The sequence below is a fragment of the Lepisma saccharinum genome, chromosome 1 (assembly GCF_977018435.1).
Source record: "Lepisma saccharinum chromosome 1, izLepSacc3.1, whole genome shotgun sequence".
In the NCBI taxonomy this organism is placed as follows: Eukaryota; Metazoa; Arthropoda; class Insecta; order Zygentoma; family Lepismatidae; genus Lepisma; species Lepisma saccharinum.
Window position 1 is genome coordinate 90,375,061 of NC_139229.1, and position 25,918 is coordinate 90,400,978.

The following is a 25,918-nucleotide window of genomic DNA, read 5'->3' on the forward strand; positions in this document are numbered from 1 at the left end:
CACCACACAAAGGGGGTGGGGAGCAATACCAAGAGTGTTCTCACTGAGATTTGCCGAGGGCAATAATCACAGACGGTTTTCAAAATGTCTGCCGTTTACTTCTACGCAGAGATGACAGCGACGAATCAAGGAATATCGAGTACGAGCAAACAAGCCAGGTGTATCTGCTACCGTTGCGGCGGCGACGTTGATACGAGCAACGAGGTCCTCAGCTGATGTGACAGGTGTGTCGTATACGAGGGTTTTCATTTCTCCCCAGAAGAAAAAATCGAGTTGAGATCTGGCGACCTCGGTGGCCAAGGCACAGGCTCATCCCTACCAATGAACCTATTGCGAAACACGTCATGCAGGAAATGTCGTACATTACAATCGAAATGAGCTGGTGCACCATCGTGTTGGTACCACATTTCTTGCCGCAGTGCCAAAGGTACGGTCTCCAACAGTTCAGGCAGAACCTCACTAAGAAATGCATGATACGTGCGACCATTCAGGCGAACAGGGAGAATGTATGGTCCAATTAAATGATCATGTACTATCCCGCACCACACATTCACTGAAAACCTGTGCTGGTGATGGGCCACAAAAAGTGCATGTGGGTTGTCAAAGTCCCATACATGACTGTTTCTATTATTGAAGACATCCATCCTGGTGAAAATGGCTTCATCTGTCCACAATACGTTTGCCCCGAAGTGAGGGTTTGTGTCCAGCTGATGCAACAACCATTGGCAAAACTCCATACGAGGGCGAAAGTCACGAGGTAACAGTTCTTGTACTTTCTGCAGTTTAAAAGGGTGCATTCCTTCCTCTGACAACACTCGCCAAACATTCACATGAGACGTGTTTCGTGCCCGAGCGAGCACTCGCGTACTGGTGCCAGGATGTTCTGCGACCGCTATTAACACATCTTCTGCAAACTCATGTGTACGTACACTTCGGGGTCTTCTAACTTCTTGCCGCGGTGGTAACACTGACCCTGTTTCACGCAGTCGACTGTCCACTACCTGAAAGAAGGTGTGAGACGGTAAACGTCTATGTGGAAAGCGTTCTCCATAAAGACGCCTTGCCTCACGGCTATTACCACGTGCCTCCCCATACATGAGATGCATGTCTGCTAGCTGCTGGGTCGTAAACGCAGCCATCTGTGTAATAGGGAGCTGGAACTGCAAAGTATTGTTTTTGTTTAACACTGACACACTGCACAAATTGGCCGTATCACCGTACGAACACCACAGACCAATTGTTGCGATACTTGACTTGCCCACTCCACCACGTCAACTTCTTTCAATACAACATACTAGTACTCTTCAATGCGGATGACAACCTAGAGCGAACTGCTGATCATATCCCAGCACCTGCAACACGACTGGAACGACTGCCGGAGAGAACCAACCCTTCGAGCTCCTCTCGCGGGTACAGCAGTCATGAAGGTCAAACGTAGACTAGGAGAGCCAGACTTGCCTGCGCAGCGCTTCCAAAACTGGTCTCTTTTACGTCACAATGATCGCGTGCGAACACTTTTGGTATTGCTCCCCACCCCCTTTGTGTGGTGAAAGTGACATCTTCAGTTGGTGTACAGTGACACGGACTGTCTGTGCATAAGACATTGTAGTATTTGTTGTTTGTTGTGTGTGTGTGTGGGAAGGGGGATATTACGTAGTTGTCGCGTGTAAAAATACACGTTGTCGCAATCATCTGATATTGTGTTTTTCTTTCCCTCCTCCTGGTGGAGTAATGTGTCTCTCGTATGCCACATGACATGATTCGTTCATTCCTCGCGTGTAACTGGGGTATGCAACCGTGCTCAACTTTTCGGATTTTGTGTTCGGTGCTCATGTTTTGATGTTTGAGGTCGGGATGTGTTGTCTTGAACGCATTTCTCATTGTCACGGTCCTTCTTGCTGCGTTACATACCTTTTCCATGCATTGTTCTTGCTGGAAATCCTCAATTCCTTTGAGGACTCCATTGCGCATGCATGCAGTGAACTTTTCATAGTGACTTCCGCACTGAGCACATACGATTCCTTTATGATTCCCTTGGAACCGCCTCTCTATATGTGATAGTATTCGTCCCAGTCAGGTGTGACGTTCACTTTGTCACCTTTTGCGAGGCTCCTATCTCGGAAACGAAGCCTCAGTCGTAAAAATGGAACTTAGACTTTTTGCTTGTTTTCGTGTGAGGAATCACCTCCCAAGCGTTGTAAACGACCTTTAGAAACACCCTGTATATTCCGGCCTGGCTGGAATGGGATGGGAAAGATTGGATTGATCTTGCCCAGGATAGGGACAGATTGAAGGCTTGTGTTGCTGCAGCCATAAACCTTCGGGTTTAAGTATGCTATAGAGCAGGCATGTCCAACGCGTCGATCGCGGGGCGTTTGTTGGTCATTCGCAGTTATCTATTGTAATTATACGAATATACGTTATTTGAATTCAACTTCTATAATGTATAATGGCTGAGTAGGTACAAATGTTTGCAAAGATTAGCGATTAATAGTAGCTCACTGCCTGTTGTGACAATAAAAAGTAGATCACTGCTTGATTGAAGTTGGACATGACTGCTATAGAGTATAATATAATTTTAATCAGCTCTGCATTGAAATTCCAGAAGTGTCCCTTTTTTTTCCATTACAATTTTTATATACCTGTCATCTTCAAATATCAATATGGTATACGAAATATCAACTGTATATTCGTTCTACTAATAAGAAGGAATCACAACGATCACTACAATACCAAAGTGAATAAATGTTAATAAATCAGTTATAAATGGAAAAAGCTACAGCATTATTCAATTGCTAATGAGTGGCTTAACCTATTTAGTAATCCTCGATGCACACATAAATTTTGTCACATGAATCAGCCGAAAATGTCAACAGAATCTGTAGATGCAACTGAAGTAAAGAAAAAAAGTTATGTCATGAAGTATATAGAAGACGATTTTGTTAATTTGTTTCTAAGCCCACTTTTATGCTCAGATAGGCTAATCGGGACTAAACCTACAGTTTAACATTTAGTCCGAACCCGTGTGCATTGTGCTTCCACCAGAGGAGTCAAACACAGGACCTCTTCATTATAATGTGACAGCGTTATGCCATTGGGGGAAAAATATACATACAGAAAGAATTCGCACCAAACGTGGCATTTTATCACCACAGAAGATGCGTCTATTTTAAGAGGGTGATTGCCGGAGACAAATATTTGAGACTTTCGGAAAACAACGTCATTGTTCACGAAATTAGCTGCCTTGATCCACTAATGAAACGCCTTGCGATTGAATTTACCACCTCAACTTTCTAAGAGGTATAAACTAATGAAACTTCATTTTTGGAAGAGTAAGTTCTGGTTGATTTGTTTTATTGTAAGTCATTTTTCTGCTAATTTTAATAATGACGACGTTATAAGGTTCAATGGTGATTAGATGAAAGTAACGAAGGGGCGAAAACAAACACACGCTGGCACTCAAAATACAAACCGTCATAAATTATTACTTTGACAGTTGTTCCAGGTGCCAGAAACTCGTTGCCCTGAAAGAATAAAGTTTCCAGGGTATGCTGCACAGGATTGAGGTTGACATTCTAGTGTGTTCGAAATGGTCACGCCATACAACCCTATGAAAAATAGATGAAGTATTACTGGTACGATGATCAATTTCGATGAATTCCTTGTGTTCTAAATCATTTTGTTACCTCAAAAAATATTTTCATGTAACCATATGTGTATTGCTTCTCCCGCATTAGTAATATGACAGTTCTTTAGAAAACAAAGAGCAACTTAGCTAATAATCTCTTAAATTCTGAACAGATTTCTCAATCTTACTTGTTTATTACTTATGACGAGTGATATTTTGTCAAAATAGCATTTCATTAGCCTGGGGATATTTAATGGACAATGAACAAATAATTTGTTTTCCGTGTGTGTTTTAAATCATTCCTAATAAGACATTCATTTTAATCCAAACATTCAGTGGCAGCGATTAGGAGGAGCAGAAAGTGGGGGATGCAGTTCCCCAGCCACATTTTGCCACTTTTTGCTCCCGCACTATGGCCTCTTTATGCTAAGCCTTTTCTACCAAGAAAACGTATATTCAGGGGTGACCACAGGGGGGGGGGGTATTATGGCGCAGGCTGCGCCATCGAGATTCTTTGGGCAATTTTTTTCCTTCAAATAATGTAATATTGAACATTTATATATTTTTCCAAAATACAGGTAAAAATTTTACACCTTAAATTCACCATATTTAATCCATTAGATGAAGAAAAGAAAGAGTTTAAGGTCATTATTGAAGGTGCAAGGGGGGCATAATAAATGTCCAACTCATATATTGGGCCTTAATTGACACGTGGGTTCTGGGGGAAATTCTGAATTAAATGTTGGCGGAGACAGTATTCAACTCTAAGACTTAGAGTTGAATTATGAGTATGACATATATGAGTATATGAGTTGGACATTTATTATGCCCCCCTTGCACCTTCAATAATGACCTTAAACGCTTTTCTTAGATTATGGCGGGTATTTTAGTTAGAGGGGCATTGAGCATTAAGGTATCCAATTCTTGTATATTACTATTGTCTTAAAATGTTGCAGAAATCCTGGTGTGGAGACTGAGAATTATTTTTTTGGAGGAGGAAATATCCAGTCTTCAATATCAACAGTAAGTCTAAAATTGGCATGGACATTTTTGTGGTAGGATTAAGTATGAAATTTAAAGGGGGAGATAGGAAGCTCTTGATAAAGTGTTAAATCTTAGATTGTCAAGGGATTTCTGTAGTGAAGAGAGAGTTTGAACATTAAATTTTGGAGACTGTATTTAGCGATATGGTATCCATACATTTTTGACCCCGAACGTGCCAAAACAGAAGTTGGAAAAGACTAAATATCCCGGGATCCTAAGAAAGTATTGACACCCAGTTAAATTAATATTCTTGAAAGCCTGCAAAGAAAAGGATGTAAAAATGTTCTTGCTCGCTTCGCTCGCAATAATGTGTGTGTTACAACAATGCGTGTTTGGTGCTTTACTGAGGTGGATCTGAATTTTTATGCTATAGCTGCATTACAAGACATGAGCGATATTCTCCATATTCATGAGTAACATCACTTCTTAAAATATAGTGCTTAGTGTTGGTATACTACATATTTTAAAGCAGGTGCATCATTTGTAACAAAAAGCTAAGAAAAAGTTACTTTCAGTGTAGGGATTACGATATAGTTTCAGGGTGCAAATGATATGATTTGGGGGGAGGGCAGATGACATGGACATGATTTTTGTGGGGATGTGCCATTGGCCTTGGGGGGGATGGGCACCCCTGCATATATTGTCCTTGCCCCTCAAATGTTGGCACCCAATCGCTGCTACTACAAACATTCAGATAGATTTGTCAGTTGTACAAACATTGTAAGCTAAGAAAAGTAACCTGCACGCAGGGAGTAAGAAAACTCTTTCAGTCAAAAACTTACACGATGAAAATACTATGCTCAGGAACATGCATTTAAATTACGAGAAACTTCATGATTGTCTACCATTGCACTTTCCATCATTGTTGCCGAATACATAAAACAAGTATGTGCCTTAACACAAGCTTAAACCTAATTCACATTTATTTCACTGTATTAACATGCATGAAAGAATGTGATTAGAATGTATGGCTGGGGTATGGATGCGCATGTGTAAACACTTCCTTGAAATAATTGTGTCCATCCGAGACAAAACGAAAGGAAATGGAACAAGATGCGAGAATAGATTAGAAAAGAATAAAGAGTAAAACAAGGAAAGGGAAAAGAAGGAAGAGGAAAATCGGGAGTGTAAGAGAGAGGGGGATACATATGTCTTACATACACATACATGGTCTTACATTTATACTGCCAACCCTAATCTATCACTATGGAGCTTCTGCCCACCCGGTCGAAAATTTCTGGCGCCGCCCCTGCTGTCAATGACTATCAACAGTGTTTCCAAGACCTGTACAAACACTGACCGTAGACCAGTCCTGGGGCACTGTGATGCTTTCCATGAAAAATCCATCGTCACACCTGCATACTTGCAAATCACAGCGAACTCAGAGGAAAAGAAAGTGTGACCTATCGTATCACTGCCGAAAGTGTGAGATGTCCATGGCATTTTTTAAGTGCAATGATACTGCTTCTGAAATAATGAACAGCTGCAAAGCTGTTCTTTGATGATCTATTGCTGGAATTTAAAGCACATGATTGTACCATAACATTTACTCCAGCATCTTGTCTCATCTGTTCGTTTGACTTCAGTTGAATCAGGGAAAGTGTTGAATCATAAGTTTATACGTTTGTGCTTTGTTGAACAGCTGCCATGGATCATTACTCAAGACTGGAACATTGGAACCCACACCAAAGGAAGCTCCTTTCACAGCGTATGTTTTGTAGTCAGTATCAGGCCTTTCAAAACCAGAAGATGAGAAAAGTCAAAGACTCCACAAAAGAAGAATGTAGCAGTGATACATGCACTGGGGAGGAGGAAGCTGGAAGCAAATTTCCTGACTGTGCCATTAAGAAACGTAAATAGGATGAGAGAGGAAACAAGCACACTTGTCACATCGAGGGCAGTAAGTTGGTTCTTTGATACCATATTATACCATATTATGAAATAAGTGATTTTTTTTTTTTTACTAGATGCCTAGAACATCAGAAACACTAAAAATGTATGTATGGTGTCAGTTAAAACCAAAACATCTCAGAAACATAATTCCCGAATTCTCATTGGCTGTAAAGCAAATTTGTTTTGACGGGTAAAGAAAATATGTTGTGGCCCCAAGTTAGGTCCGCAACCTCATCTTTGGGTGAAGAGGGTTCCATGGTTTGAAAACTTTGTGAACCGCTGTCATAGACTTTACAGCTATGTCTGCTTCATGCATTCATTCATAGCAGTTTCTAAATAAAAACTTCAATCATTGCCTTCAAGCCACAAGAAAGAGAAGTCGATTGCTGATTGCTTAAAACATATTAAACTAGTGGCAATGCTAAGCATTTAAGTTAATTTTATCAATAAACTTTGAATATTATATCTAGTCAACAAGATGTACTTTACACACCTTTCTTCTGCTGCTATCCTTACAAATTACGTCTGAACACACAGGAGTAGCTAGAGTGGTACCACTGCTACCTGACTTATCACAAATTGAAGTTGTATTGCTGTAACTACCCCTTATGTAAGTATTATTGTGCCAGGAAGATCTGAAATAAATAGTATAAACCACAATAATTGTTACACTAGAATACATATCACATGTCGCAGAAACAATAATACAGTGCAAGCTCAATTTTACATTTTTCAGGGGTCCAAGCTGAAGAAAACTTAAAATGCAGGAAAATGTAAAAACGAGGAAAAGTTTATAACATTTTGTCACATTGGGACTGTCAAGACTATACATGTAAGAAAATGTATATCTGAAACGTAAAATTGGAGTTCCACTGTGCATCTGATAACTGATAACTAAGCAAAATAATCCCACTTGATATAAAACAATAATACAGGCTGCGTTATCATTAGACCTCGGATTTTTAGGATCTCCTAAAATAGGCTCTAAAAATCCTTAAATAGGTTCAAAAACCCTAAAGTAGGTTCTAAAAATCCTAAAATAGGTCCTAAAAATCTTAAGTTAGGCTCGAAAAATCTTGAAGTAGGTTCAAAAGAACTTAAAATTGTTCAAACTTCCTGAAAAAATACTGATTAGGTATAGTCACAGGCAATGATAATGGGACACCTATATCCTGAAATACACACTATCTTGCATAATGTTATGTGTGTTGCCTAACCCTACGGTGATCGCAGAACTTACCATTGGAAATTTGCTATTAAAATCCACTCTTTGCTGTATAGTTAGGCAAAAATCTATTTTCGTGTTATCCACAGTCAAACTTCGCAATTTTGTCTGTGAGGATCATCTTATATGCTGAAAATAATCTATCAACAAAAACATAGTCAGTGGGGCAACCGTCAATGCTGAAATGTTAGTTTGCAAGGCATGCATGCCACAAAGCACCGAAGTGACGCAAAAGGGAGAAAGACCACATAGATCAGACTACTTTGGACTGTACAGGTAAGAGTGGCACCAGACATTTTGCTTTGTTTTTAGCTTTGAAAAATCACCATGGACTTGGAGGAAGGGAAATTGACAGAGAGTGCATTTCAAACACGTTTGTCATTGAATTCTTTCGTGACCAAACAAAGCAAATGTCTCTGTGTGACATAAAAATCCTGTAAAACCTTTAAAAAAAACTAAAAAAAGGCTTGATTTAGGTGCATAAACCTAAAATAGGTCCTAACAAGCAAAATAGTTTTTTTAGGCATTATAAAAGTTCATCAGTCGTTTATAACGAAACGCTGACACAACTTATTATTTCTTACATACATGCAAAGGAAAAAATAAGTAAAAACCTAAAATCCGACGTCTAGTTATCATATTTCTGCATCGGAAAAGGACATGATTATTGATCACTTTTAGCAAGTACAAATACAATGTCAGAGAGATAGACTCCATTTCTATGGCAGTTTGAACTAACTATTCTGTCTATAATTATGTTTGATACCAATGCTATCCATTGTAGCTCTTGATATTATATGTCTAAAATATTAGAAAAATGCAACAATAGAAATAAACTTCTTGAACCTAAAATGACTGTACAAACCCAGATAGCACACGAGCTTGTGGCAAGATTGCAGTAGCTTGATTGTAGCTTGTCAAAGTCACTTGGATATGGCAAGCTTGATTTAAGCTGACAGTTGACTTTGGCAAGCTTGTATCATGCATGCAGCTTTCTGTGACACATGCTCACTGGCCTATGCAGGTGCAGGGGGGAGGCTGATGGGGCTACAGACCCCTCAGAAATTTTGAGAAAATTTACATTTAAAAAAAAATCAAGTGAAGAACTCGGAGGGGGGGATCAGAGTGGTAAATGACCCGCAATTGCAATTTTTGAGAGTGGAAAGTTCTAAAAATAAGAGATATCTTATTTTGTATGCAGCCCTCCTATAAAGTAGTACTATACACCTTTACAATTTCATCTCCTACCAAAAAAAAAAAAAAAATCCTGCATATGCCAGTGCACATGTTTGCTGTATTTTTGACATGTGGTGACTAGATGGCTAGATGTGGTGATGCAAGCTTATATCTTGCCATTATATACTTGCGGCAAGGTTGTTCACTTTACACAAAAAGAAAGCTTACTTTGTTATCCAGTTGGTAGAGCATTCGTGTGTGGTTCGAGTTGCAGCATAGGTGATATCAGGTACGACATTCTCTGTCAGTATTCTTACATGAGCAGTTCTGAGACCCAACCAGCCTCTCTTTAATGGGTACCTGCAGACGACACTTGGTGGGATGCAGTGTTGATGACATCACCTCCATTACCACCTTGGTGGCAGTGTGCATTAAGTTGTCAATTTTCGATCTTGCTACCAAAATTCCTGGGTTCAAATCCTGGCCTCACTATGGGTGTTCTTCGTGAGTGTCATTTCACCATGTAATTATCACTTATTGTCAGGATTAGCCAAAAGTAACAGTAAAGTGAGATAATGTAAACAAAATACATCATGCCAGCTCTGGCTGAGATCGAGACTTTGTGAAGCCCTATCTACACAACTTTGCTGTGCCTTCATGACATGGCACAATGCAAAAAAGGATAGTTCCATACTGTCTTTTACCTTTACAGCTGTAAAGTTTAAAATTTCATGTGGGTGTTTCAGTAAATATTTCTCGTCATATAATTTAAATATATGTGCAATTCTTTTACTCATAATAACAAACACACACTTACCTGATGACTTTCCTTGGATAAGGAATATCTTTTTTTCCAGTGAACCTTCGAAGTAAGTCAGTGCAGTGATGCCCTACTTCCTGCTCACTCAATTCCTCCATTAACTCAGCACCCAAAGCACCAACCCAGCACAAGAGAACAGCTTTTTGATTTTGTAGAACATCAAAGCCAGTTATGTCATACAGCCACGATACAGGCTATAGGTATGGGGAAATTATGAAAATTTGTTAGAATACAAACTGCTTTAACACACATTAAATTGCACTTTCATCTTGCAAACAAGAAATGACTTGATCTTAAATATTGTTAACATTATCACTAAGTTCAAATGAACAAAATAAATTTAACAAAAAATTAGCAAAAAATGCATAAAGTTCTAACATTTGGGAATAGTAGTGAGCCAGCGGTTGACTTAGTCACTATATCATGATACAGAATGTTAGGAAACCAGGTTGGCAAACAATGGATGATATTCAGTGAACAACTTCCCCCCACAATTCATTTGGCCATGTTTTGGGCAAAAATATCATATCCTGCATTAACAACATGGTGGGTAAGTCTTTGCCCAAGTGATTCAAGTTATGATTACCATGATTTTCATTAATGAATGTGTACTTTTACTCTTACCGAAGTCCTACAGAAACTGACAAAAGTGGTAAAAATTTTCTCACTGTAAGGTTTCTCACATGCTTTCCTTAACACACACAAATCTGTTTGCTGGATTTTTTCTAAGAGTATACTGCATGATGATGTCAAGTAGAATATCATCCATTATCCACTAACTTTAAAATTAGATATGTACACATGTCAATTTAATTTAACATAAGATCTATTAATACTAGAATTAAGTACTCACTTTTCAACAAAACTATTTATATACAATTTAATAATCACTGCCATCCTGAGGGGATTAAAAGAACCATAGTTTTGTAGAAAAGTACAATGAGGATAAAGTAATAAAGTAGGAACTTACTAAACCTTGCATACAATAGAGTTAATAATTTTGCTTTTAATTATCATAAATCAATTTTATTTTTATGAAAAAAAACTCCTATTTTAATATGCTTCTTTCAAGTTCACTTTATGCACAAATATGCCAACTGAGCTTGGCCCTTATTTTAAGGCATATAAAACTAAACCTTTTATTTAACACAACAGGTAAGGGCGATTTCACAGCAAAGCGACACATGTTGCTTGAGAATTTCACCAATCGAAGGCAGGCCTGTGCAGCGTGAAATGTTGCTTTTGATTAGCTCATTCCCAAGCAACATGTGTCGCATGTCGCTTGACATTTCGAATTCAAAATGTCAGTAAAGGAAAGTTAGCCCCCATCCCAAAGAGAACACATTAATTCGACACTGATTGAAATACTGATTGATTGAATCAAAATTGTTAGGTGTGTTGGCACATATGGCCATTTTTTCAAACCTTCAATGTATGCATGGAAATAGTCCCTTATCTAAAATTCTTACTTGAAAGTTTAAAACAAGGGGTGTAAGAAGCCCCTTGAGAAAGGTTAAAAGTGCAACGTTGTAAAGGGACCTGCAGAAGACAAACACAACAGATTAAAAAGTAAGAATAAACTAAAATCTTTCTTCCTCGCAGACAGTGGAATAGATTGTGTTAACTTCTACCTTTTCTCTTGATGGCACATCTTTATTTGATTCAGACCACACTATCTGAAATCCTCTTATATCTGGTTCCCACCATGGCTCCTCAAAATCCAAGAACACCTTGTTGATTGTGGCAAAACCCATCTCTTCAATTGCCTGAAATATATCATTGTGATTGTGATCTAGCATTTTTAATACTTCTCATTAGGGCTGAGCCGATACCACTTTGAACCAATGCCGATACTCTCACCGATACCGATATGCTTGTTTAAATTCCAAATTTAAAATAACAAAGGTTACATTATATGTATACATATAATATATATATAAATTATATGTGTGTGTGCGTAATTATTATTATTACATTTTATACATATGCATCTCTGACGAGGGGCGATGAATAAATTTAACCCACCAAACGATGCTCTGTTGCAACTGTGCATCTCAACTTTACATTTTTTTTAAGTGACAATCGATCAGATGTTTCAAATATTAGAGAAATATTAAGTGAAGCTAAGAGGAAGGCAATTGTGTGGTCGTCGTCCTCCTCTCCCCCAATGTTGAAAAATGAGATCATGCCTCTTCAACCTCCTCTAAAACTAAAAGATTACTCTTCCCAAACTAACATTAAATCATCCGTGAACACAGGAAAAATTGGTGATTTGCCATCCCCGGACACGACGTCTAAAACTAACAGTAAAGCTGTAATGTGAAACCAATGTCGTCTTTTTTTTGTCCTTTCACAAAGAGAATAATAATTAGTAAACAAAATGTAAGGGAAGAATGAAAACTTACCAGTATCTTGCTTCTATATCAGGCGATTGACTTCAGTACAGTGATATTCTGACGTGACTTTGCTTTCGATATACTTTCGGCATATGATTTCTAAGAAAAATTAAATGCATAGTTCTATCTCTTGGCATGGGAGGAAATCCAAACCCATCACTACACTTTCCAGAAACTAACTGCCGTCATCTGTCGTTCAAAGAAAATTATTCCCCTGCCGCGTTCCTTGTGCCGAAAAAAGCCTGCTGAAACCCAGTCGGGACAAACAAGGTATGTCAATTTCCAGGAAAATTCCATGTACTATGTCTGAGATACAACCACCACTTTCATGGACGATGACCTTTTTGACTGTGGGAGGTCACTTAAGAGAGGGATATCTGCAAACGCCAAAGAAAGTGGAAGGATTACGCATCGTTGGCTTTCGGGTTCTCATTGGGGTTATTGTTACACGAGACCGCATCTGTATGAACAAGCCTGGTAGACTTCAAAGAGAACTAAACAGAAGCAGCGAACTCCCATGGGGATAATTTCACGTTACGCTTGATTTACAAGATACCTGACCGCGAGTCTTATTTGCGTACAGATCTTTGTGTCACGCACTGGCTGTTCCCGGAAACTTGAGTACAGGTTCATTTAACAAATGCATAAATATTTCTAATTTTTTTTTTCAAAACCAAAGGGAAGTTGGAAAAGGTGAATTAAACTTTGAAATGGAAAAAGACAATTGGTTTTGGCCATGCCTCTAGTGACTCAAAAACAATGGCATTGGCTAGTATCGGTGCAAAAATATCAACCAACACTTACCGGCTCAGCCCTACTTCTCATCTTTTATTGTGGAAATATTAAAAGTCTTGCAGCAGTATTGACAATACATACATTAAGAAGTTAAGAAAGTATTTTTTCTGGTTTCTAATTTAACACCAGGCAAACATCTTAGTGGAATGATCACATATATTTTTCATCTTTGTTTATAACTAAAATTAACATTACAGTGTGACTCACAGTTCGTGTTCATTGTCCCTACATACAATATATTTTTGAATTCATGACAGAAAGTGGCAAAAGGTATATGCGAAAAAGATGGCTTGACTAATAATTGGCATTGATATGAGGGAAAAACAACAAAAGGATTTTGACATTGAAGATGTATGTTTTCCTGTGTATCATGTAAGTCTGAAAAGTAATTCCCGATCTTGAAATCCAGAAAACAGAGAAGATGGGACTTGATGTACTGTCACCAAATCAGTGATGAATTCAGGGGGTGATCTGGGGGGAAAATCACCTCTGGAAATTACACCCCTCCCTCCAAATTTAACCTTTAGTCGGCCAATGGTCCACTAGTGGACCATTGAAAATATAGGCGTAGTCCGCTGATTAAAAAGTTCATGTGCTTTTAGGACCTTCATACTTGTATGTGAGGTTGTAAACGCTGACAGATGCTGAGATAAAACTTTGAAATGTCATGTGGAAGAAAACCCACCCACCCAGGACCCCCCTCCTCCCGACTTCAAAGTTACGTATGGAAGCTGGCGTGAATTTTAAATTTGTACACTTATTTGACAAAAAATGTTATAAGTCGTAGACTATTTGACCAATCTACTTCGGGTAACTTTTGTTTTTCCGCTAAAACATCAGGGCATGCAACCGTGCAGGAATCAAAATGCCAAAGCCAATAAGAGGGATTGGGTGTGTCGCGGCCACAACTTTCAATGAAAAAATCATAAAAATGGGGAATTTGCCCCCTCTTCCCCTGCTATTCTTGGAAGGGGGTGCAAACTTTAGCCTTATTTTCAAAGAATGATCCTTTCTCAACTGAATTAAAGTCATTTCATGTTCTTGGATGCATTACATTATAGAATATGTGAAAAAACTCCCCACGAGATATAACATTTTCTGAAATAAGTGTAAAATTTAAAAATTGCGTGCAAAGGCGGTAGCCAGAGAGAGGTTACTTTCAAAAACCCGCTCGGCGGTCTAAAGGTTAAATAACTTAGCAGAGCATTCAGACAATAGCTAAGAAATTTGGTAACCATGTTCAGTTTGGCTTTCTTTCATTCACTTTATTTTAACGTAGAATGTATTTTTTCTGACTTTTCGTAATAATAAGCACTGATTTCAGGTCTTGTACGACCTTTATAATACCAAGATAACTCAATAGTTTTTCAACTATGAATGAATAAATATGAACAACAAAAAATGTACTCACCTTAACCATTGGTAATGGAAGGTTCTGCTTGAACAATGCCCTGTGATTTTCTTTTAGGTATCCAAGAGAGCAAGTAACTATCACATGCTTTGCTTTATACTGAATACCATTACTGCATGAAACTGTGATAGGATACTGTAGACTACTTTTGCAACCAATGCATGTGTATTCTAAGGAGTGACAGCTTCCAGAATCTTTATCAGTACCTGATAAGTTATTGTTGGTTTCATGGTGATTTCCAAAGATTTTTGTGGCGCTGTTGTTACTGTTCCTACATTTTGCTTCCCCATTACAGCATTCCAAACTTATAATAGGTTGCCAATCAATTTCATTAACTGGACAATTTAAATGTAGAACTCCCTCTGGTAGCTCACCCACTAGTTTCTGCACCAGACTGCCATATCCAGTTTTAAAGTTCATGTAATTAAGACCCTCACAAGTTTTGTAAAAACCCCAAAATTTTGCTGAGAGATTATCTAAATCCATGCATGAATTATCGATGACTTGAAACCTGAAAAAGATAAGTTATTATTGGTTTCATGGTGATTTTCAAAGATTTTTGATTAATGGATTAACTGAATTAATGTGATGAATGCTTTTATACTTATATTTGAACTTTAAATATAAACTCTTACCAGTCTTGTTGCCTTAATGTGTTGAACATTCAGTTTGCAATATCAATAGCTTCTGGAGTCAAATCTTGAACAGTATTTGGGGGATACAGGACAAGTAAGATAAGCAGATTGAAATTGAGGAGAAATAAATTTATTTATTTTGTTTTCCACTTCTATTTTATCAAATTGTTGTGAAGTTTTAAATTCGTATTACAGCTATTTGAAAATCATGGCACTTTTCAAAAAGTGATTCCTTCAAACTTTGTTTAAAAGTAAGATTCTATAAAGCGAGGTGTCACACAACCCTCTTTCTTTTCCCATTTAAAATGTTCACAGTACCACCCTTTACATCTCATGATGAAAATGTAAAATTACACCTTAAACAAACCTCATGGTCTTACATAAAGTTACATTGAAGACTTCTTCATTGTATTTTTAATTTCCATAATATTCACTTTTGACAATTGGAGCACACAATTCCTGATTAGCCCATCAGAGTACACCCATGGGCATGTCTGAGTTGTAACAATCTCATTGAAAGTCAATGGAGTTGTTACAACCTAGAAGTGTCCATGACTGTACAAAGTAAATTTATCAAGTTATGTACAATCCATCAGTGGCATCTCGTGGCCTCAAATTTGGCCGGGGCTTATTTTTTAAAGAATTTAAAATATAATTACAATTCACATGAATTACAAAAAATAGGTATTTTTTCTTCTAGACTACAAAACTGGACTTACTTTTTTGAAAGAATTTAAAATGTAATGACAAATTACATGAATTACAAAAAAAAAGGGTAGGCTATTTATCTTCTAAACTACAAAACTAAACTTATTTTTTTAAAGAATTTAAAATATAATGACAATTCACATGATTACAAAAGAAACAGGTATTGTTGTGAAACACCTTTCTACGAACGTTGACTCCTGTTCTTCTGCTCAGCAAATTTTGTTATTACTTTTTCGTTGAAGCCCTCTATGTTTGAAATGTATTCTATCTGTATTGTAAGCAAGTGCCAAGGCATTTGGTCTGTCTTGTCCCATTGCATTTCTTAAGCAGGTTTTAATACGCTTCAATGTGCTGAAACATCGTTCAGATTCAGCTGTTGCCACTGGAGTTATTAAAACTATGTTTGTCATTTTTACTGTTTCTGAAAAGATACCCTCTAAATAATTTTAAATAAAAAATGAATGCAATCTACTGATGGAGTTTATGTTTTTCAACTCTTCACTACATTAAAGAACACGAAGTTAACTCTTCTATGAAGGGATAATAAATCTGGGAAGATGCCTCTGTTTAAAGATTGTTCTCTTTCATTATGTCCTCATAGAGCAAGTTCATGTCGACCACAGAATTTTAAGCAATCGATAATTCTATTTAATATATGCCTATTTTTCCGGACAAATTCATTGTGTCTTGTAATTGACAGCCTATGTCCTTCATCAATTTGTGTTCGAACATCAACCCTGCCAAACTCACTCAAACATAGCGAATGAAAGCCACCAAAACACTACAGAACAACACGCGAGATCGAACGCGACGCAACGGAGCTAGCCCCGAATCAGCACTCAAATGCATTGCACTCTCCCCTCCTCTCTCTGCTAGCATGTGACCTTTACTGTAGCGTGAATGTAGGCCACGCCTTCCTTTGCGACGTGCCCCGGAAAGCGATAATTGACATCAATGCCGCTAGGAGCGCTGTTGTATCCATTGCAACAGACGATGAATTTACGTGGGTAAAAATCGCCTTTTAAAAGATTGTGTGATAGTTATGCGTTATGGTGATTGATAATTACGTGAATACGTCCGTTTTTCTTTAGGGGGCTAAGCCCCGGAAGCCCCAAGGGACGAGACGCCACTGCAATCCATGTATGTAATAAGATACTTATATATCATTTCACTTACTGTGCTTATAAATGTGAATAAGTGTACACAAATGCAAGTTCCCTAACCTTTCATAGTGACCAGTGGCAGCGATTAGTTTCCAAAACTGAAGGGGGGGCAAGGTGCCAAAACAGAAGGGCAAAGACAGTTTACTTTCCCTCATAGATTAGGTTTAGCATAGTGCGGGGCAAAAGTGGCAATAAGTGGGGGATGGGGGAGGGGCAACTGCCCCCCTCGCCGCCACTGATAGTGACCAATATTTCAACAAATACATTACGAATACCTGGTATGCCAATCAAGTAATTCTTCTTTCCACTTCTTCACTTCCGCTGTATCATCTGTACACGTTTCTAGATACTTTTCATAATTACACTTCAAATAATGTCCCACAGATGGAGGAATGTTCATTATGTTGGTTTCCGGATCCATAAATTTTGAACAACTGTCCAGAATTTCTTCAACAACTTCATGTATCTCTTTGATTATATTTGGATCTATAGCCATTCCACATTCATTTAGATAAGGGCCTATAAAAATGCAGGAAACCAATTAAAATTATTTCATAATTTTAAAAAAAAATTAAATGGGGAAAACATAAAAGGGCTCGTCATAAATCAGCACTCTGATACAGTATTTTACAGTAATTTTTTTTTTACAAAATATTAATTTATTTATTGAGAAAATTCCAGATACAGCACCAATGACCATTTTATGCTGAAATTGTCAACAATGAAAAGAAAAAAAAGAAAAATAACAAAAATATTAACAGAAGTAACAAAAGTATGTCAAGATGGCACTATTATACATTGTATTATTTAGAAATATTTTTTCGGATGGAAGACCGAAAGGCGTACTCTGTATTGAATATGTCAACACTTGATGGGAGGGCATTATATTGCGTGGGAAGTCTGTAGAAGAGAGATCTCTTTTGAATTTCCAGTCTAGGTTTTTCTGTGTAAAATAGGTTTTTGTTGTGTGTTGTGTGCATAGGTACGCAAAAGTGGAATTCTTGAAGGAGTGTATTGCAGCGGATTTTGCCATTGACAATTTTGTACAGATAATTGAAGTCATTCTGCAAACGGAGCTGATGGAGAGTCTCTAAGTGTAGATATGACAGGAGATGCAGAATTGAAAAATTCCATAATGAACTATAGCTAGGAAAAAGTGAAAGACTGAATCGATTCTAGAGAACTGAGTGGGACATGCCATGGACCAGACAGGAGAGCAGTATTGTATTATTGGGAAAATATTTATCTGGTTTTGTTTTTTGTATTTGTTGTCGCTTTTCTTCCTCTTAAAGATGTTCCCCTGTGCTTAGCAGCACGCCATGAAAGTGTATAGGGGGTGTGGAGTTAGGGCCCCACACTTTCTTGACCATTGCTGAAGGGAAGGGGGTGATTTGATCAGCACCATGTCCCTGGCTACCTTTACCCCCCAGAATTTTCTCCAGGTACGCACTTTATAGGATGCTGGGTGGGTGCCGAATCTCCTTTATAAGGTTGAAAAAATCTCGCTTCTCCACCGCCGAGGATCGAAACCAGGTCTCTCGCATGGTAGTCAGACACCCTAATGACTGAGCTACCATGGCTACTTTCTCCCTCTTTACATAATTGAAATGTTAAGATTGAATGATGATTAAATGGCATTGATGAAGGATGAAGGAAATGGCTAAGTTGACTCCTTAAAATATTTGGCCACTCCACATGTTTTTTTCAAAAACTACTATCCATTGTTAACCAAAAACAAATTACCTGAATCCAATCTTTTTTCTTTTTAATTCAAAAGTATCTTACTATTTCAGAGTACTTTGAACTTGAAGCTACATCCTACAACTGAAGTAGCTTTTAATACCACATGTTGAGTAGACCATATCGGAATACAGGAACATAACATTAAAAAAAAAGTGCGTACCTGTCCTAACTTTCATGTCCCTATTTTTTCTTCTCTACATGTTTATGTATACAGGGTGTTGCAAAATACCTGTTACAACGCTTGGGAGGTGATTCGACAAGTAAAAACAAGGAAAAAATGCCATGTGAAAAAATGTCGAAATCGGCACCGTTTGCGAGTGACAGGCGTGCGAAAATTGCCTCACACCATGTTTATGGCACAATAACTCAAGAAGGAAGAAATATATCAATGTCGGAATAAAATAATACAAACAAAATCATACCTGGCGAATGCAATGGTGCATCAATTGAGGCCCAGTCTAAATTGCGCAAGGGGACTTTCAAAGAAAGTGGGGAATACCCTGATGGAAAATATAGGAAATTTACTGCTATTTTCTACATAATGTTGAGATCGGAATGTAGGCAGTAAAAAATGACGACGTATGTCCACATGTCCCACTACTGCTGGGACACCGTCCCACACTCGGGAAATAGGAAATTCACCCGAAAATGACGCTATGCCATCAAATTACGCTCAGATTGATTTCAGCTAATTGATACAGAAAGCCACACTAGAGGCGCTGTGAGTGTAGGTCACCTGTTACGTATTAGTGTTGGTGGATACTACGTAGAGAGTAGTCGACCGTTGTTTTTCCTGTCTTGTTCTGCGTCTCGCAGCGTGGAGTTTAGTCTGGCGTGTGTGTATGGTTGAATTGCGCCAAGGAATATTGTACGTAGAGTACGTATTCCCGTGTTCTTTCTCGGATTGCAACAACTGCGTGGACACCTGTGTGACATTACGTGGGTGCTAATCACGGCAGTTGTGATCCGTCACTCGGAGGGAAAGTGCCCCTGTTGCTGGGCAGTTCTCGAACAGGACAATCGTGGAGTACTCTACCCACGAGCTTGCTGATATGCATCTCGTTTATGGAGAGGCAAACCGAAACAGCCGTGAAGCACGGCGTTCGTATCACGAACGTTTTCCCAATAGGCGGTTACAAGCACATGCACTCTTTCAAAGACTTGATGCTCGACTGCGTGAAACTGGATCTCTACTACCCCGTAGGTGGGATTGTGGAAGACCCCGCACTGTGCGCACTGTGCAATTTGAAGAGGACGTGTTGGACGCGATACGAGACCGTCCTGACACCAGCACACGTGTCAGTGCTCGTACTCAACAAACCCACCATAGCAATGTGTTCCGCGTTCTTCAGGAGGAGGGATTGCACCCATACAAATTGCATAAGGTGCACCACATACTGCCCATGGACTTTCCCCTACGCATGGATTTCTGCCAATGGTACGTGCAACAAACTCTTGCCATTCCAGATTTCCCAACAAGAGTTTTGTGGACCGATGAGGCAATATTCACCAGGGACGGCATGTTCAATAGCCACAACAGCCACGTCTGGGATATGGACAATCCGCATGCAATCATTGTGCGCCATCATCAACATAGGTTCGCAGTGAATGTGTGGTGTGGCGTAGTAGGTGACCACTTGATAGGCCCGTACATTTTGCCCTCTACTTTGTGTGGTGGGAATTATCGGATGTTTCTACATGACGTATTACCTGAACTTTTGGAAAACGTGCCACTGGCAGTTAGACAACGTATCTGGTTTCCACACGACGGCGCCCCCGCACATTTCGACCGGGGAGCCAGGGCCTTACTCAACGATATTTTCGGCGATCGTTGGATTTGCAGGGGTGGACCTTTACCGTGGCCACCTTGTTCCTCCGACCTCACACCACTGGATTTCTTTGTGTGGGGAGAAATGAAAAGGCTCGTGTATGAAACCCCTGTGGAAAGTGCTGAGGATCTCGTTGCTCGTGTTAGTGCCGCTGCTGGAACAATTGGTGACATGCCAGAGGTATTTGCGCGTACAAGACAATCAGTGCTTCGCCGATGCCATCTTTGTCTTGAAGTCAATGGCGGACATTTTCAACAACGTCTCTGAGTATACCGGTGTTTGTGAGCCCCTATCAGCACCGCATAGTGTCCTTTAGTGAAAGGTGCGAGTGAAGATGCTGGATATCGCTGTACTTCATACCGTCGATCTGCATGTGCGGAGGTTGTGCGCTTCTCAGTGGAATCCCTTCAAGATGTGCTGTGCCTGGAAATGTTACATGCCATTGTGTGCGTTTTCTCGCCATTCCCCGTCTTCATTCCTTTTAGGATTACCCACTTTCTTTGGGGAGCTTTCTTGTAGTATACGTATGTATAGCCTGACGACATGTGGCCATTGTTTAACTTTTATTTTTCGTACTGCAAAGTAGTGTGTCAACATTAAGGGATTGAAAACGTTTTTTTATGATTTTCCAGTATTTTTTTCCATTTGGGATGGTGTCCCAGCAGTAGTGAGACATGCGACAAATTGGTTTCTTTTCTTCTTCGTACCGCAATGTGAACCGTGTACAACAGGAGATTTGCAGTTATTTTCCTATTTTCCGGGTGTGGGACGGTGTCCCAGCAGTAGTGGGACATGTGGACATACGTCGCCATTTTTTACTGCCTACATTCCGATCTCAACATTATGTAGAAGATAGTAGTAAATGTCTTGTATTTTCCATCAGGGGATTCCCCACTTTATTTGAGAGTCCCCTTGCGCAATTTACACTGGGCCTCAATTGATGCACCATTGTATTCGCCAGGTACGATTTTGTTTGTATTATTTTATTCCGACATTGATATATTTCTTCCTTCTTGAGTTATTGTGCCATAAACATGGTGTGAGGCGATTTTCGCACGCCTGTCACTCGAAAACGGTGCCGATTTCAACATTTTTCCACATGGCATTTTTTCCTTGTTTTTACTTGTCGAACCACCTCCCAAGCGTTGTAACAGGTATTTTGCAACACCCTGTATATTTCCTGCAAGAATATAATAACCCATGGGACAACAGCCCTTGAGGGCTAGAGCCTTCCTACCAACTGCCGGCCTCACTTACACCTGCTGAGGTGGGAGATCATCTGGCCAGTTACAGGGTGACATGTGGTCAGCACAAAGAATCCCCAGTTGTTGCAAATTTTCCACAACTAGGTTAAGCTACTCATTCGCAGCTTCCCAATTTCCTCATGATGGTGGGTGGTCACCAGTCCCATACACTGGCCAAAATCTCAGGAGAAAAGTTGTTACGCTTCTTCCCAGGAACCAGAGTGTGTCCCATAGCCTGAGCCCAAAGCCCGACACCTTAGGTCAGCTACACACTGTAACCGACATGACATGATGCAACACGATGCGACGATACACAAAGTGACATTGGAAACACATTTTTTGTGTGAGGAACTGATTAATCAATTGCATAGCTTAGTTTTGCATTGTATTTCTAGTTATTTTTCATTAAAATGTTAATTTGTCTCCTATCAAAAGAGAGTAGATTTTCTTGTTAATATATTTCCTGTTTACACATGAATCCAGCAATATGTAGATGAAACCCCTGCAAAAAAAGAAGAAGTTTAATTCGCGAACTGCAAACACACAGTTATTCGGGCAATAAATATCAAACTGGCCTGAAGATTGTTTTCCTTTCACAGTTTACGATAAAGTTTGTACACTACATTCTCTGTCCAAATACAGGATAATTTCCAATAGACCTATTTTTTTCAGGTAATGTAATTGTGCCAGTTAATTCCATAGCACATCAATTTTGTCCTTATCAATAGCTTCTCTGGAAGATGCTTCATTTTTAACCTTGACTGCAACGTTCAAACCTACATATAATACAGGGTAAGTCAAAATGATGGACCCGATTTCAGACATTTATTCTGTGAAATATAATAAACAAATGTTATCGTGAGACATGTGCTAAGAAAGGTAAACTGTCAATTTTTTTTTTCAAACAAATCACAAGTGTTATATGTAAGCACCTCGCGTAACACGGCACACATCAAGCCAATAGCCTATCTCCTGCCAAACCTTGGGTAGCATGTTGCGGTCAATATCAGCAATGGCTGCTGTGGTGCGGGCATGCAGGCCATCCAATGTTGTTGGAAGTGGTGGTACGTAAACATGGTCTTTGACAAAACCCCACATGAAGAAATCACTTGGGTTAAGTTGGGGGAACGAGGTGGCCAATAAAGGAGAGGTCGATCCTCCGGAGATGCACGGCCTATCCAACATTGTTCCAATGCCCCATTGAGATGGTCCCGAACGCTGCCATGGTAATGCGCAGGGGCACCATCCAATTGGAGAATGGAATCTACGCTATCCTCTGCAAGCTGTGGAAGGAGCCATAGTTGCAGCATATCAAGAAAAACAAGTCCTGTCACAGTACGTTCATGGAAGAAAAAGGGCACATAAATCTTTTCGTGGGAAATAGCACAAAAGGCATTCACTTTGGGACAATCGCGTTCGTGTTCCACAAATTCATGGGGGTTAGCAGTTCCCCAAATCCTTACGTTGTGTCTATTCACTTTCCCTGAAAGGTGAAAAGTTGCTTCATCACTGTAAATTAACCTCTCAGAGAAACCATCAGTTTCCATTAATGCGAGGAAATCAGCACAGAAGGACGCGCGCAAAGCATAATCAGTGTATTTTAAGGCTTGAGCTAGTTGCAAGCGGTAGGGTTTCATTTGTAAACGTTTCCGCAGAACCCGCCAGACAGTTTTCTGTGGAAGTTGAAGTTCTCTCGCTGCTCGGTAGGTGGACTTCTGTGGACTCCTCACGAAACATGTGCGCACTCGTTCCACTGTCTCTTCCCCAGTCGACAGACGGCCAGTCAATTTTCATTTACAGATGCAGCCCGAATCTCTGAAATGTTCATACCATTTACGAATGGCCTTCCCCATAGATGGTTCTCTCCGATATTTGGTACGGAAATGCTGTTTCACACTAATCAGTAATCACAGACTTGTTCACATGATAATCAAGTATACAGAAAGATCTCTGTTCTCCAGTCAACGCCATTTTCCTAGCGGTAGAAAGTGGAAACACTGCGTGGAAACTAAACTTTGAAAGTTAACCTTTCAAAGCGCATGTCTCACAATGACATACGTTTATTAGATTTCCCAGAATAAATTTCTGTAATCAGGTCCATCATTTTGACTTACCCTGTACGTATGTACTGTCAAAGGATACAGTGATGAGTGACATGGACGTGATGCACTGAGAAAAAATGGATTCGCACATGCACAGAACCTTTTGTCACATCGTGTTCCTGCGAGACCAAATTCCTGGGACCCTCACTGGTTTGTCGCAAGCCGTCACAACGTGACTTGAGTCAACTGTTTCGTCCGGTGTGCAGCAGCCCATAAGAGCACCATGTTAAACATTCCCTGAGTCAGTTTGCAACAAAAATGACTCATCGCATTGTGTCATGTCAGATCCGGTGTGTGGCTGGCCTTAGACTGAACGGACACATTGCAGGATCTTAGATTTCCATCAAGAATGCTGATGAGATAACTACAAAACATCAGAACTTTCTTACTATTCTGTTCCTGGACTTAGATCTTACCACTTTAATAACAAGATTTTAGATGTGTTTTACAGTAGGCTCTTACCTTCACCTTCTGCAGAAGTATAATCTGCTAGCAGGTTATACCTTTTTGCTAATTCATATACAACATTTCCATTCTGTCCATGGATCCACTGAGCACCAGTTTCAACAAATGATTCATTCAAAGGATGTGAAAACACTCTTCCACCAGCATAATTTTGAGCTTTGGAAAGAAAAAAAATATATATATATTTCAAATCTCAAAGACTAGAGGTGCAATAACAAAATGTACAAATATTAAAACTTTTCAGCACAAGTAATGCAGTACATATTAAAGTTGAGAAATGTCCAAAAGAACATTGATTAACAATGAAAAACGAAGACCAAAGAAATACTCCCTCTGTCTCATAATTATAGTCCGGTATGCCAAAATTGTGACTTTTTATTTATGTTCTTTTGGACACTTGATCAGCAAATTTGTACTGATCCTTGAGTAATAACATTGTATGACTCATTCCCGTGTTTAATTTTCTTCTTCTGTATACACCAATGTCTCAGTTTGCCTATCCGACAAATATTATGGGACAACAAACAAAAGTGTACCAGACAATAATTATGGGACAGAGGGAGTAATTATAATCTTACAGCAACTGTCAGATACGTATTAAAGGATGTAGAAAACTCCTGGAAAATTTGAAATAGAAATGGAAAGTGAAAATTTGATTGGTGTGAATATCTGCTAGTTCTGAAGTTTCATAATTTATAACTCTAAACAACTAAATCTGCTTTTCTTCTGTTCTATTTTTGTTATTTTACATCAATTTTCTATTTTTTTGGCCTGAGTTTCAATCCCAGTCTGGGCATGGATGTTCTTTGGAGTGTCCTTTCAACAATTTCATCTAGTCATCACTCACCCACATTGTTACAATTAGCCAATAGTGGCACAAATGCGAAATAAAATAACAAACTAAATATATTTCCACTAAGGATTTTAAAGCATATTTTGCACAGGTAAAATTGGAAAATTTAATGGATTTTCAAAACTTCTACTTTAAAAACAAATATGTCTGGCAGAAGTGTGAAATTCAGGTCATAAGTAAGCAATGACTTATTCCATTTTTCCAATTTTCAAAACCAAATACTTTCCTTCCTAGTACCACCCAATGGAGCATGGAATACCATATCTACAGATTTAAGATAAATCTTCTTGTTACATTTACAAAAGGCATTTGGTAAATATGGTAAATTTAATACTTACCTTCTAATATGACCAAATTTCTTATTCCAGATTCCAACAATGTTCTTGCTGCCCCCAGTCCAGCCATTCCTGCTCCAACTATTATAACATCATGAATTTGCATGTTGCTCATCCTTATCTCATGGTGCATTGTAGGAGCCTGAAAACTGAAAACATCTTACTTAATTTCAAAATCATTATATATGCATTTCTAGAATTGGCCTCAAAATCGTATGGTAGAAACTCTAACCATGAATAAAAACAATAATACAATTTGAAGATACACCATGCATGAAAAAAGGCTTTTTCATTGACAGATTCATTAAATCACATCATCCTATTAGTTGTAGTTTTATCAGCATTTAATTTTTCAAATACTAATTTAACTTTCTGTATTTTGCAAAATTTATTCTCTGGCATTCATTCCATACCCATAGAATGAGTGCTGAATGAAGCATAGTACATTGTGCC

General features: G+C 38.9%; 1 protein-coding gene across 3 annotated transcripts in view; it reads right to left on the reverse strand.

Annotated features, from left to right (window-relative positions):
• The window catches only part of LOC145997517 (uncharacterized), a 147,679-nt gene that overhangs the window by 1,919 nt on the left and 119,842 nt on the right, over nucleotides 1-25,918 (reverse strand). For all 3 annotated transcript variants that reach the window (XM_083134620.1, XM_083134621.1, XM_083134622.1), the window contains exons 10-16: nucleotides 25,469-25,614; nucleotides 24,275-24,433; nucleotides 17,170-17,413; nucleotides 14,389-14,899; nucleotides 11,418-11,552; nucleotides 9,784-9,980; nucleotides 7,059-7,200 (exon numbers count right to left, since the gene is read on the reverse strand). In XM_083134620.1, coding sequence (XP_082990746.1) covers nucleotides 7,059-7,200; nucleotides 9,784-9,980; nucleotides 11,418-11,552; nucleotides 14,389-14,899; nucleotides 17,170-17,413; nucleotides 24,275-24,433; nucleotides 25,469-25,614 — 1,534 coding nt within the window. The remainder of the gene's footprint in view (nucleotides 1-7,058; nucleotides 7,201-9,783; nucleotides 9,981-11,417; nucleotides 11,553-14,388; nucleotides 14,900-17,169; nucleotides 17,414-24,274; nucleotides 24,434-25,468; nucleotides 25,615-25,918) is intronic.